The sequence below is a fragment of the Saccostrea cucullata genome, unplaced genomic scaffold, assembly GCF_032062105.1.
Source record: "Saccostrea cucullata isolate Sc308-1 unplaced genomic scaffold, CSIRO_AGI_Scuc_v1 ctg43, whole genome shotgun sequence".
Classification (NCBI taxonomy): Eukaryota; Metazoa; Mollusca; class Bivalvia; order Ostreida; family Ostreidae; genus Saccostrea; species Saccostrea cuccullata.
In genome coordinates, this window is record NW_026934231.1 from 432,731 (window position 1) to 448,155 (window position 15,425).

Genomic DNA, 15,425 nt, shown 5'->3' on the forward strand with positions numbered 1-15,425 from the left:
ACTGTAACAAGGAAAAGTCATAATATCGGAATACTAATGTGTCGATTTCGAGAGCACTGGTATAGATTATACTTAAAAAAAAAAGAAACAATATGATGAGACAAATAAATGAACAAATATTCGCTTTGTATATATAATGCATTGTTATCAAAGTTTTTGGAGAGGATATACAGTGGACAAAGATAAAAAAAAAAGATTGAGGAAGTAAATCTAGAGCTGGAAGATGTCCAACATGTTTAGTTACAATACCGTATAAGGCTCCCATCCTCCAGGAAAAACTCTCTTCACCCTCTTGAGGCTCTCAAATTGAAAAAAAGGCCTTTCCTTGGGTGAATGAGAAGGTACACAACAGGATACTAATTTAACAGCTTTAAAAGTATTTAAGGCAAGAATGATCGCTTTCAACAGAATGTTATCCTAGTAATACATTAGAACCCTTAAACGAGGTCAACAGTGATACTATTCATTTATGATTTTAATTAAAAAAAAGTCCTCATCTTCACGTCTGTTTCATATCTAGATATTTTCCAAGAAGAAAAAAAAAACAAATACGTTAATGGCCTCCCAAGAACAGAACCTAATATAAACGTGTTGACTTCAATTTTTCCATCGTCAACTTCTCTCATTATTAAAATATGAAACTATCCTCAAGTAGTTGAATTCAAGTTTGTTCAAATCATGGCCTCTGGGAGTAGGGCGGGGCCACAATGGGCGATCAAGTTTTGCAAAGGAATTTAAAAAAATCTTCCCATGAAGAGCAAAGCCATAGTGGTCATATTTATTTTGAACCATCCTCAGGTTGTTAAATTCAAATTTATTTAAATGATGACCCCTGTTGGTATACGGCGGGACCACTAGTACAATGGACAATCAAAGTTTTACATAGGGAAAATCTTTAAAAATGTTCTTCTCAAGAAAAGCTATGCCATAATTATTCATATCTATATGGAAGCATTCTCAGGTAAAGTAGATTCAAATTTGTTCAAATCATGACCCCTGAGGAGTAGGGCGGGGTCACAATGATTGATTGAGTTTTAGAAAGGAAGAATAGGGAAATCTTTCAAAATTTTCTTTCCAGAAACAGCAAAGCCATATTAAATCAGTGATATTTATATGGAAGCACACACTCAGGTAGTGTAGATTCAAGTTTGCTCTAATCATGACCCGCGGGGTGGGGTCACAAAAGGAGATCAGAATTTTGCATAGGAATAAGTTTACAAAAATATTTCAAAATCTTCTTTCCAAGAACAACAAAGCAATGGTAGGTAATATTTTTCCGAAAGCATCACCAGGTATGTTGATTATTTTTTTTTTTAAATCATGACCATGGGGATCGAATCATCCCCGCTGCACAAAAGCTCTAAGTGCTAAGCCTTGATCTACATTCGAAGCCCTCCACCGGCAAGAGGTGAAATCTCGATATGATTGATAATTCTCCAAAGGACCTGGAACAAAGACACAAATATAGCTTATTTAATATTCACATAAAAAAACCTATCATGACATACCTATCTATACTAGTATATAATAATATTCTGTCAAAGTTGCTAAAAACGACAGTTTATGATTGGGATAATACACAGCCTTTGAGGAAGCAAGGCAAGAGTTGGAGTACATCCAAAATGTTACAATACCAAATAAGACTCTCTGTTACCCAGGAAGAATACTCTTCAATCTCTTGAAGCTCTCAAAAAAAAAAAAATGAAACAGTGAAGTTTGATCAAAGATAGACTTTTTTCTTATTTTAAAGTGACAGGATATTTTAAGAGGAATACAATCTCACATCAAAATATAGTGTACAGTGGTCAAGAGCTTAATAATTGTGCTTCAGATTTATTACGTATAATTAATTTTAAAAAAGTCTTTAGAAATAACATTTTGAATAGCTTTTAATTTTAATCGAAATCTGTTTATTGGTAATTATATCATAAACATGTGTCGCAGAAAATTTGAGGCAAATTAACAATTTTGCAAAACACTGACTGAAATCACAGGTACTTAGGGGCTCGAACCTCCCCCTTTTCATTTTTTTCTTTTTAAATCTGGGGTCGACAGTACACACCTTTTTCCTGTTTTGGTAGTCTAATATGCACTTCTTGGTATCGATTATGTAATCCTTTTGTCTCTGTAAGCCGTTTTTAAATATATCGCTTTGGACTGAAATGTATCAGTCGAAAGCGATATGTTTAAAAACGGCTTATAGAGACAAAAGGATCGCATAATCGATAAGAAGTATGCATATTAGACTACCAAAATAGGAAAAAGGTGGTCGACCCCAGATTTAAAAAGAAAAAATTGAAAAGGGGGGGGGGGGGTGTTCCAGCCCCAAAGTGCCTGTGACTGAAATGGCTAAAAATAAAAATATGCTAGAATTTTTGCGATAAAATGTTTTTGTTCATTGTGTTTTAAGATAAATTGCTATTTTTGCATCAACTTCTTCAGCATCTGGTTAAAGTTTTACACGTCAAATGTCCTTATGTCTAAAACAGTGTGTTTGGATGTATGAACTCGTCCTTAATGAAATTACATTCCTGAAAGACGATGTTAAGTACAGGGGTCTCTATATTGATGTACATAATAGCGTACATTCTAGTGTGAATATCTTTGTAATTTTTTTCACACCAGATATAATGTGCATATGATTAACAGAGAATATTTGATAAACAAATAAATTTTTGGGTAAAAAAATATCACTAGTAGTAATGTGGGATGGTTATGTCCTCTTACCCAGGTAATTATTTAACAATAAAAAATAGAAAACACCTGAATAGTACTTTTTATTTATCTAACAAACAAATAAATAATCAACAAGAAATAGTTAGTTTTTTTTGAATTGGTTATCAAAGCATAACAAACAAAAACTTTCATGAAATTTTCTTTTTTAAAACATAATATCACATATATACGTTTATAAAACAAAACTATAAAGGAAATAAACAATAATTTATATATGCAAATAATGTTTTGATCATCTTTTTGAAATTGGCACATCTTTTCAAAAGAAGAGTCAATATATATGTTAAAACTTATCGCGAAATGATCATTTATTTTGGATGTATGTACAATCATGAAAACAGTTCAGCTTTTACTCTGTATAATTAGATAAAGACGAATGTTTTATCTTGATATAGATCTTGAAACTTTCCTTAACAAAGTTTTCATTAAAAGTTATAAATACATGTTTATCTTTATATCATAATGTGATAAAACATAAAATTTCTTTCTTGATTGAAACACACAATTATTAAACAAAGATCTTCTCGAACTTGTTTTAGTTACCAGTAGCTCCACCTTTCGGTGGCCCTGATAACCCAAGTCCTGCAATAAAGACATTCAAAACAACTATTATAAGCATGATAAACATACTGATGTCGTCACATCTCTCTACTGTCAAACACGAGGAGCAAGAACAAGTAACTCCCTTTGCCTGTTCTGGCAGACTTGAAGACTTTTTGTGAGACAATTCAGCTGCTCTTTCCATTCTCCATCTTTGAATCATTAGAAATCCAAACACGATGTGCAATAAAAGTGACAATCCGATTATCACTAATAATGGAATGTAAAAGCTCTGTAATTTCTCTGAGCCTCCGTCGAACACAACCCGGAACTGGGAAACGTTTGCAGCCAACAGTGAAACGTCACACAATTGCTTAACAAAGTTCCGTCTGTCCGCAAATGGACTTCTGGAAGACGAGGTTTGCTGTTGTCCATCAACTCCCTGCAAATCATTCACGAATGTTTAAAATTTGTTTTTAAAATGACTACTATCAATCAAACGATCATTGAATTTTAATTAGCTCTACTGGTCAGAGACCAGAGGAGCTTATGAGATAGTAATTTGTCCGTCGTCCGACCGTCTGTCTGTCTGTATACAATTTATCAAAATGGTTTCATCCTACAGTTTTGGTCTGATTTCAATATAACTTGGCACACAAGTTGACTACACTAAGATACATAATTCTGTGCATTGGTTTTCGATTTCAATGAACTGTTTTGCCGCCGTCTGCTTTTAATACAATGCAGAATTCAAATAGACTACACTGAAATATATAATTTTCTATATTATTCTTTATTTTGATGAATGATGTTTCCACGGTAACTAAAATTGAAATTTCTGTAAAATTCGTTTCAAAGACTACTCCTACAGATCTAGTATTATTGCAGTCTTGCCACAAAAAGAAACTAAATTGAGGATAATTATTTCATTTATTGCGGTTGCAAAGTTTCAAGGCCTACTGCTATTTTTCTCTTCCTTTTTTACAAGTACAAATCAGTAGAGCTACAGTCTCATCAGATTTCTGGTTTTCATATAGAAATATTTATCAAAGAAGTATTTGAAGATAATAACGAGCAGTATTGATATTCATGCTCAAAAGTCCATTATACAACACAAATTTTTGACCAGATCAATATACTAGAATATTGATTGTACAGAGTTTTGGTTCACAAGGATTGATGTAAAAGCACGTATCCATGCCTTTATGAAAATGTGTCAGTTTTGTTAAAAAAATTTTGTGAAAAAAATTATATCTATAAAACTTACATCTCTAGCTTGATTAAATTCTCTAGAATCTACATCGTCCCCCAAGTTGTTTGCACTCATCTGAAACAAAATTCACTCTATATGTACAATTATTATACTTGAATAAATTATATGCAAGTACTATTGACTGCTCAAATTTTCAGTTGTTTCTGAAATACGTAATCTAATTCAATAGAGCAGTGAAATGAGAAGAAATAATCTTACAGGTAAAGCATTTGGTCGTCTGCTTGACATAATGTCTTCCCTTTTTGTGCTTGCTTCTCCGTCAGGCATGATGTCAAGCTCTTCTTGGCATTCTAGAAAGCTGTGTAGAATTATACTTTCTTCTCTACTATATAAGTGCGCCAGATGAGGAAATACGTTTTATCACGTTACAGGAAAATCCATGCTTGACCTATTCTATGACAATTTTTGTCAATTGACACGAACATCTCCATTTGTAGAAATTGTTTCTATTCCTGTTGATTTGGGTTATTTTTTCAAGTTACTTTGTATTTTCTAATCTCCTCTTGTTTCTGTAAAAATTTCCAAACTATATAGACATTGATCAGCATACACCATATATTGGAGCAAGAGCGTTTTGAATTTTTTGAGCAATACATGATTGAACAGTTTAAATGTTTTGTTAGTTGAAATTTTATGATACGTTGAGATCATTGGTATTGACATTTTGGAACCAGTTTTATTTCTTTGAATAAGTTTACATGTGTAATGTTAATTATGTTTAAAAATCTGCTAGATCATAGAATATTTGTGGGCATTTGTTTTCTGGTGCCTTTCATTACTATTATCTTAAATAGATAATTGTGATAATACGGAATTGCTACATTCCTTTTGATGTAGAAAAATGTGATATGTAGAAATTAGTAAAATGCATTGTATGACAAGTCATTTTGCGCACATCAATACTAAAACGACCCTAGTGGTGTGCATATAATCCTGCACATTCAATAAAAAAATATGTGTCTACTAGATATTCTATTTATCATGTAGTTATGACATAAAATGTGATTTCCCACTTCATTGAAGTAAATACCGCTTGTGACATACAAGTCGAACATCGTTTTATCAATGATATTTTTTTTATTAAGAGATACATATCCTTGTATATTTAGGATATTTGTTACAATTTTAGCAAAATATCATTTTCAATGTCAGTACACTCAAAGGGAAAACTGAGTCGATGCTTTTCCCAGTAGCCCAGAAATCTCTTGTTATTTTATGTATCAATTTTCTCAGGTAAATGCTTTGCACTGTTTTCTATTCGAAGCATTTGTATAAGCAAAATAATTCTGCAAATATTCAAAAGCTTTGTAAAAATAAGTTTCTTTGAGGATTAAAATGCATTTTTCTAAATTCTGCATCACCATAAAACATTTTATACCTTCTTTAAAAGAAAAAACATTTTTTGATTACTAAAACCATTTGAAACAAAATATCATACGTGAGGGCTGTTCAATAAATAATGTCCTGAACTCTGACATACAACATAGAAAACATATGACATTAAGCTTGACTATCTTTCATGACTGAATATTTAATGAATTGATAACAGTTTATGTTACCACTTTCATCTCATAATTTTATTGTGAGAAGTTGGAAAACAAAGGATTTGAGAATAGCATTTTAATTGAATGGTAAAGAATCAGTAAACTATAGTGAAATTAAACGGGTCATTAAAACTGCAATAAAACTAGCTAAAATCTTAAAGAAATATTCAGTGAAATATGTGAAATTTATAGTAAACAATGTCTGTTTTATAGGTACATGAGGAGATGGATTTTAAATGAACAAAAATGATATCATTGGCAATAAAATGGGTACCGTCCTTGGCGACAAGGACGTAAAACAACCTATGTACAGTTTGCCAAAATGTAACAAATTATCACTTATAATGATATTTGATTATTTTTAATACACATAGCAAATTTGATAGGCATGATTTTGGAGGAAGTTCAAATTGCTTTAAAGAAACATTTGACAGTGAAATAAGTATCGCATGAATTACGTTACACATTTGATTAAAATATATTATAGATTTATTAAATTAGTAAATAAAACATATTAGCTTACCAAAAGATGAAGAGAGTCTCAATCAGTAGGTCAATTTCTGTCATACAAACTTAATCGATAGGACCCCTCTACGAACAATCTGGACAAAGACTGACCAGAAAAACCAAGAACATTTGGAGGGATTTAAAAAAACAAACAATAAAACATAAGAACACACAACTAAAACCCAATAGAAACAAAGAACTTATAGGACTTATGACCAGGACCTTAATAATAACCCCAAAGGCAAATAAAAGGGTAGCAGTGTATGTTAAACCTGAATGACCATAACTTTATCTAAGAAGCTGAAATAAAAATACCCGGTACATACAAATAGAATACAACATAATTTGATATTTATTACTTAATTAGAAATTTATAAATAAATTCATCACTTTTACATTTACCTATCTTGAGTGAAATATACGATCAAATGCCTTGTATATATTCTTAGAAAATGAATTTTCTCTGGTACTTTTGCCATATTTACAAAGCGCTATGTGCAGGAAGGTCGAATGATTAATTGAATAAAATGTTCGTTTATTTAGAAAGTAATAAAAAAATTACAAAAAAAAAAAACAAACAAAACATTTAAACGGTGTTAAGCTTGGTATTATATAACTTATTTAATCGCCAGCATGGTACCGTGGTTAAAAAGTTTGCTCTAGAGTCGCGGAGTAGAGCATATCCTTACGTCGTAGGGTTAAATCTCACTGCGAGACTTGGAGATCCTTCGAATAAGACCCTATAAACTGAAGTCCCTTGTTGAAGTTAGATTAGAAGGTGCTGGCAGAAAATCGATCCCCTACTGCACAATGGCTCTAAGTGATGAGCCTTGATTTACATTCAAAGCTCTCAACCGGCAAGAGGTGAAATCTCGATATGTCAGATTCATTTGATAATTCTAGAAAGGGTCTTAAACAATAACACAAATATAGCTATTTAATTTATTTATATAAAAACATATCCTGACACATAAATGATCAAATGATGGCCTTCATATATAATAATATGCTGTCAACGTTGCTGAAGACGACAGTTTATGATTGGGATAATACACAGCACTCTGAGGAAGTAAGGCAAGAGTTGAAGTAGATCCAAGACGTTACAATACCAAATAAGGCTCTCTGTTAACCAGGAAGAACACTCTTCAATCTCTTGAAGCTCTCAAAAAAAAAAAAAAATGAAACGGGGAAGATTGATCTCAAATATTTTTTTCTTACTCTTTTTAAGTGGCTGGATATTTTAAGAGGAAGATAATCTCATCAAAATGTAGTGTAGTAAAGAGATCAATAGTGGTGCTTCAGATTTATTACGCATAAATATAAAAAGTCCTTCGAAATAACATTTTGAATTATTTGACATGAGCCATAGAGATTAATAATTTTAAACGAAATCTGTTAATTGGTGAATAAAGGATATGGAGATAACGAACAGTATTCAATATCAAAGTCCATAAAACAATACAAAATAGGAGCAATGCAAACACGGATCTCCAAAACATCAGAGGTGGGATCACGTGCCATGGAGGAGTGACCATCCCCTGCCGACCGGTCACACCCGCCGTGTACTGTACTCCTTGTCATGATCGGGAAATAAAGGAAAAATCCGTCGTCAATTCAGTGTATAAATAATGGACTAACAATTAGTATGAAAAAACGTCAGCCAGCATTTGACTCAATGATAAATTGTATTTTCTGACAAGGTCATAGTATCGACCATAGAACTTACGAAATAATGACTTTAAACGAGACTGCTGATAGTCTTGATTCATCAACTTGTTTGTCAATAATTTACCTCGTTTTAGAAATTGTTCATACGTAGAATATATCATAAATATGGGCGGCAGAACAGTTGAGGCAAAATCAACAAACAATTTTGCAAAACACTGACTGAAATGGCTAAAAATTTAAAAATGCCAGAATTTTTTGCGATGAAGTCTTTCATTGGTCATTATGCTTTAAAGAAAAATTGCTATATATGCATAAACTTCTACACCTTTTCCGAAGCCAGTACAGTACAATTAGAAGAGAATCTCGTTAAAGTTTCACACGTCAAGTATCCTTATGTCTGAAACACTGTCAGTTTGGATGTAGGATCTCGTCCATAATGAAATTACATTCCTGAAAGACGATGCTAAGTAAAGGGGTCTCTATATTGATGTACATAATAGCGTACATACTAGTGGGAATATCTTGGTAATTTTTTCCTCACCAGATAAAATGTACATATGATTAACAGAGAATATTTGATAAAGAAATAAATTTCAGGGTACAAAAATATCACTTGTAGTAATGTGGGATAATTTTGTCCTCTTACCCAGGTAATTATTAATTCTATCAATAAAAAATAGAAAAAACACGTGAAAAGTATATTTTTATTTATCTAACAAACAAATGAATAATCAACAAAAAATAGTTAGTTTTTCTTTAAATTGGTCATCAAAGTATAACAAACAAAAACTTTCATGAAATTTTCTTTTCTTAAAACATAATATCACACATAAAAGTTTATAAAACAAAACTATAAAGGAAATAAACAATAATTTACCTATGCAAATAATATTTTGATCATCTTTTTGAAATTGCCACATCATTTCAAAAGAAGAGTCAATATAGAATATGTTAAAAACTTATCGAGAAATGATCATTTATTATGGATGTATGTACAATCATGAAAACAGTTCAACTTTTACTCCGTATATAATTAGATAAAGACGAGTGTTTTATCTTGATATATATCTTGAAGCTTCCCATAACAAAGTTTTTATTAAAAGTTATAAATACATGGTCATCTTTATATCATAATATGATAAAACCTAAAATTTCTTTCTTGATTGAAACACACAATTATTAAACAAAGATCTTCTCGAACTTGTTTTAGTTACCAGTAGCTCCACCTTTCGGTGGCCCTGATAACCCAAGTCCTGCAATAAAGACATTTAAAACAACGATTATAAGCATGATATACATGCTGATCTCATCACATCTCTCTACTGTCAAACACGAGGAGCAAGGACAAGTCACTCCTTTGGCCTGTTCTGATAAGACGCTAACACTTGAAGATGGCGTACCTGGCTGACTTGAAGACTTTTTGTGAGACATTTCAGCTTCTCTTTCCTTTATCCATCTACGAATCATTAGCATTCCAAACCCGATGTGAAATAAAAGTGAAAATCCGATCATCCATAATAATGGAATGTAATAGCTGTTCTCTGAACCTCCGTCTAATACTACCCGGAGCTGGGAAACGTTTGCGGCCAACAGTGAGGCGTCACACAATTGTCTAACAAAGTTTTGTCTGTCTGCAAATGGACTTTTGGAAGACGAGGTTTGCCGTTGTCCATCAACTTCCTGCAAATTATTCAAGAATGTTTCAAATTGTGAAACAACAATCAATCAAGCCAGTAATCAGGAAATATTTATCAATGAAATATATAGAGATAACGAACAGTATTCAAGCTCATACAATACAAATTTTGGAGCAGAGCAAAATAATAGGATATTGATTATAAAGAATTTTTGATTGATGTAAATTAATGTAAAAGCACGAAGTCATGCCTTTATGAAAAATGTGTCAGTTTTGTTACAATGTTTATAAATGTCAAAAAATTCATATGTCTATAATACTCACATCTTGAGGTGGAATAGGATCTCTGAAATCTACATCGTCCCCTGAAACGTTTGCAGCACGTATCTGAAACAAAATGCACTCCATATGTACAAAGTTGTAATTGAATTGGTTATACGCGGATATTATTGAATGCTTAATTTTTCAGTTGTATTTGAAATACGTATTCTAATTCACTAGATCATGTAAATGAGAAGAAATCAACTCACAGGTAAAGTATCTGGTCGTCTGCTTGACGCGAGGTCTTCCCTTTCTGTGCCCGCTTCTCCTTCAGGCATGATGTCAAGCTCTACACTATCTTTGTTCAGACTGCTCGGCATTTTAGAAAGCTGTGAACAATTATCCTTCCTTCTCTAGGTTTTATACTATATAAGTACTCAAGATGGGGAAATGCATTTTATTACGTTACAGGAAAATCCATGCTTGACCTTATGACACAAATTGTGTCAACTGACATGAGCATTCAATTTGTGGAAATTGTTTCTATTCCTGTCATTTCGGGTTATTTTTCAAAGTCACTAATATTTTCTTTCTAATCTCCTCTTGTTTACAGAAACATACCATTTATACTGAAGCAAGAGCGTTTTGAATTTATTCGAGCAATTAAGGATTGAAATGTATTTCGTTTTTTCAACGAAATTTGTTCGTTTTTACGATACGTCACAACGCGCTCATTCGAGGTACATGTAATTGTTTTTGGGATTTGGGAACCGATTTTATTTTTATGAATATATATTTGCTTGTGTAATGTTAACTATGTTTAAAATTCTGATCGATCATAGAATATTTATGGACAGTTTTTTTTCTGGTGCATTTCATTATCTTATATAGATATTGCGAAAAACGGAATGGCTGCATTCCTTTTGATATAGAAAAAATGTGATATGTAGAAATGAGTAAAATTCATTTGTATGACAAATAATTTTGCGTATATCAATATAAGAACTGTCCTAGCTAATGGTATGCATATAATCCCACATATTCAAAAAAAAAAAAATAAATTTGTAGATAATCTAGCTATTTATCATGTAGTTATAACATGACAATTAAGTGATTTTCCACTTCATCAAAGGAAATACCGCTTGTGACGTTTAAGCCGAACATCGTTTTATCAATGATATTTTTATTAATAGATAAATGTCCTTGTGTATTCAAAATATTTGTTACTACTTTTGCAAAATGTAAGATATCCTTTTCCATGTCACACTCAAATGAAAAGCTCACGCGACGCTTTTCCCCATAGCCAAGAAACCCCATGTTATATCATGTATCAAAATTCACAGGTAGATGCTTTGCTGTTTTCTCTTCTAAGCATTTGTAGTACTATGGTCTGCAAATATTCAAATGCATTGAAAAATATCGGTTTTTGCGAAGATTAAAATGCATTATTCTAAATTCTGCACAACCCCAAAACACTTAAAGAGTCCTTCTAAATTCAACATTTATTTTTATTTATCACTTAAACCATTTGAAACAAAATATCATGTATATTAAATTTAAAAGCTTAATGCAACTAAATTCGATACCAAAAATACAAAAACGTGTATACATACATTTACAATGTACAATACATTCTTTTTCGTATGATTTATTGTCAAGAATCCCTTGATTCAACACTATGTTCACTTCCCTCATTAATAGTAATCTCGGTAATTTTCTTCTTCATTCGCAGACGTATCTCCAAGACAACATAAGTGGCCAAGGAAAGGACACCAAGTGAAAACATCATATATAGCCTCGTTCTGACACAAAGATAGTATGCCAGTATAATGTTGATTGTGTAGCCTATCGCACGCCACGTGGCTATGCTGGCAAAGGCCCCATCTGTCTTTTTCGGGTACATATATGATACTACAGCTGAAATAGAGAATACATGTAATTACTGACTCACTGAAAATATGCGTAAAATATGCCAATTTTTCCCTGGTACTAGATCACAAGCATAGAATGGATACAAGAAATGGTAACGATTGTGTTCCTGATAGTTGCTCAAATATTCGTGTTATATCAAATGTAATGAAAAGGGTGAACATAACGAACAGTGATCTATCTAAACGAGTGTGTAAAACACAACCCCGGAAAATCAAGGGGGCCGGGGGAGCAGGTGCCTAGGAGGAGATAGATCCCCTGTTCACCGGTCACACTGGCCCTGAAAAGATGCTTAATTTTAGATTAGATCGACGACTTTTTCCTTTACATAAATTAAACACATTTAAAAATATATTTATACTTACTAAATATTAATGTACGGAATCCACCATCCAGTATTCCATGTAGAGAGAGGAACCCCAGCATATGTAACAATTTGTCATTGGTCGGTTCCCAAGAAACGATTATTAAAGCTTTACTATGTATAAAAGTAATTGTAATGTCAAATGACTCATATGAATACATAAAAGGGTTCCATAATTGTATGCCTCATACACTCAGTGTTTACTCGGAGACATGAACAAGATGGTGAAATCATGTTCCTTAAGGCGCTTGTTTGTGACGATAGCAAGAGATGTGGGAGTGGTGGTAAAAAGAAAATGCACAAGAGAAGACCAATGATACGGGACGTTACAAACACTGTCATGAGTATTTTGACGGTCAGTGGATCTGGCAAGGAGAACAGTTCCTCTGTTACGGTATGTTCTGGACACAAATCTCCACCACATGATTTTATCCTGAAGAGATCTGAAACATTAGCTGTCGTTTCATTGTAATGCCCTTGAAAGAATATTTCCAAACAGTCTAGGAATTGCCATACCGAAGAAAAATATCCCATGGAATTTGCCAAAGCTGTCCTTCATTGGAGAATTTTGTGTTTCCGAGAACGAGATAGCACAACGTGATATGTACATCCCTTGCAATGTCCATATTAGCCCAGTGTAAAGACGAATAATGACCCCCATCAAATAATGACCGGGGGGGGGGTCATTTTTCAACGACAAAAAATGACCCCCCACCTGTAGAAAAAAATCATTTTTTGTAGAAAAAGTGTCCTAGGGGTCATTATTTTATATGTTGGTCCTATAAAAAAAATGACCCCCATTGAAAAATGACCTCCTTTAAAGTGATACAAAATTTATAATAGGTGAAACTAGTTTTTACATTTTCTGTAACCGGAAAAATACAAAAACTCGTATGAAATAATTAATTTTTCCTTCATTTCAACTTTTAGCTTGTATAAGTTTGGCAATTTTTCCTTCATTTCAACCTTGTATAAGTTTATCTGACAATGAAAGAGGAGGAAATTTTTACCCCCCCCCCCCACAAAAAAAGAACATTACTTTAAATCAAAACAAAAAAAAATAAATGAAAATCAAAAATAGAAATAAAACTCTATTACTCTATACCTTTCAATAATATTGAAAGAGGTTCTATATAAAATATTGAAATGAAGTTAAGCCTTCACACAATACTATCATATCACAATTTACTTCGCCATGATTAAAGCATACTTTAAATGTTGATGGTGGTATACTTGAAAGTATTGTGGCAAAGTAACAGTTGAAAATTTGTAGAATAGTAGATCATTTTAAGGTTATTTTTAGTCCCTCCTTATAGAAAAATAAAGGTAGGGTAGATTTTGTTGTTGTTTTTGTTGATAATCGACTTCCTCCTAAATAAGTAAGGGGATGGGGTGGGTATAATACCTAAAAATATGCTATGTAAAGCTATGGGCTAGTGTAAAATACACATTCTAATGCAAAAACTGTACATGTAGACATAACCTTTTGATTTAGCACAGAGTATTCATTACATTTCTTAATTCTTGTTTTACTCCACTCTAATACTCAGTTCTGAGTATATTTTTCAGAGAATTTAATATGAAAATCAGACCAAACATTTTCATTTTTGTAACGCCTTCTTTATATTGTATCATAATATGAAAAGTTAATTGAAGACCATTTCTTTTTATGTACCCGTAATCGAAGATTCGGGGGTGTATAAATTTATCGTGTCTGTCTGTATGTCTTTCTGTCTCTCTGTTTGTCCGCAAAATCTTTAACCTTGACCATAACTTTTCATTTATTGGAGCTATGACTTTCATATTTAATATTTGCATTTCGTGTGACAAGACCTTACTTCGGGTACCACCAAATTTGACCTTTTGACCTTTACCTTGGAGTTTATCCCATTTTACACAAAAATGCCAAACTTTTTATTTGGCCATAACTTTTAAAAGGTAGATACTAGTACTCTCATACTTCACATATGTATTTTTTTTGGCATTACCTTTCACTGCATACTAAAAACTTTGACGTTTTGACCTTGACCTTGGAGATTTCCGTACTTATGAAAAAAAACTTTAACCTTGACCATAACTTTTGAACGGTAAGGGCTATAGGGTTTTTATACTTCACATATGTAATCCTTGTTACATTAAACCTTTCTTAAGAAACCATCAACATTGACCCCTTGCCCGTTGAGTTTGACCTACCTTTCAAAAACTTATCCTCAGCCATTACTTTTGAACAAGTGGTGCCAGGGCTTTCCTATTTTGCAGTTGTATTTCTTGTAAGAAGACACTACTTTGGGTACCAATATATTTAAATTGCATTTAAGGAAAGTTTAATCTTCGCTTATGTTTCCATACAGGGGCATAGCTGTTTCACAAGCACATATTTTTATACTATAAGAGGTGTTGCGGATAAGAGATGGATACCCCAAAGCGTAACAGACGGACGGACGGACATCATTATATACCCTCCCGCTTTTCAAGCGGAGGATATAATAATATATAATACTGCTGATTTTTTTCTGTCAGTACGATGATTTCCACCATCGAAAAACAATGTTTACCTAACCCTTTAGAGTCGATAAATCTTTTACTCTTTAGATTCTGAATCAGCGCATTGATCTTAAAATATAGCTATATCCGTAATTCGTTATATCCGTATAAGAAATTCATTAAAGATATATAGCTGGGGATTCAAGATGACTTCGCTGTAACCGTAAATTCGCAATGTTTTTACTCTGTTTCTTATTATTGTTATTCTTCATCTTCTTCCTGGGTACTTTTTTATCCGGGAGTGATCTTGTAAACTACACATCCGACTTAGGTAAAACCTTTTTAGGGTCAGTAGGCATGTTATGTAGATTTGCGGAACGAAGGTCATCTTGCGCGCACGTGCAACACATGAAATGGCCGATTTAATTGATATAGCCTTAAACTTTTTACATTTTTGATGAAAGGCTTTGAAACTCATAATAT

General features: G+C 32.6%; 1 protein-coding gene across 3 annotated transcripts; it reads right to left on the bottom strand.

Annotated features, from left to right (window-relative positions):
* Positions 1-2,813: 2,813 nt before the first annotated feature.
* Positions 2,814-10,582, bottom strand: LOC134240280 (ninjurin-1-like). Of its 3 annotated transcripts, none has more exons than XM_062722382.1 (3): positions 10,435-10,582; positions 4,544-4,603; positions 2,814-3,718 (listed from the first exon to the last, which is right to left on the bottom strand). In XM_062722382.1, the coding sequence occupies exons 1-3, from the start codon at positions 10,543-10,545 to the stop codon at positions 3,272-3,274; spliced, it is 618 nt and encodes a 205-aa protein (XP_062578366.1). In that variant the 5' UTR covers positions 10,546-10,582; the 3' UTR covers positions 2,814-3,271. The 3 variants fall into 3 exon arrangements, with proteins under 3 accessions (XP_062578366.1, XP_062578367.1, XP_062578365.1); XM_062722383.1 differs by lacking the exon at positions 10,435-10,582 and adding an exon at positions 4,748-4,851 and having other exon boundaries at positions 2,817-3,718; XM_062722381.1 differs by lacking the exons at positions 2,814-3,718; positions 4,544-4,603 and adding exons at positions 9,009-9,948; positions 10,229-10,291 and having other exon boundaries at positions 10,435-10,569.
* Positions 10,583-15,425: the final 4,843 nt, after the last annotated feature.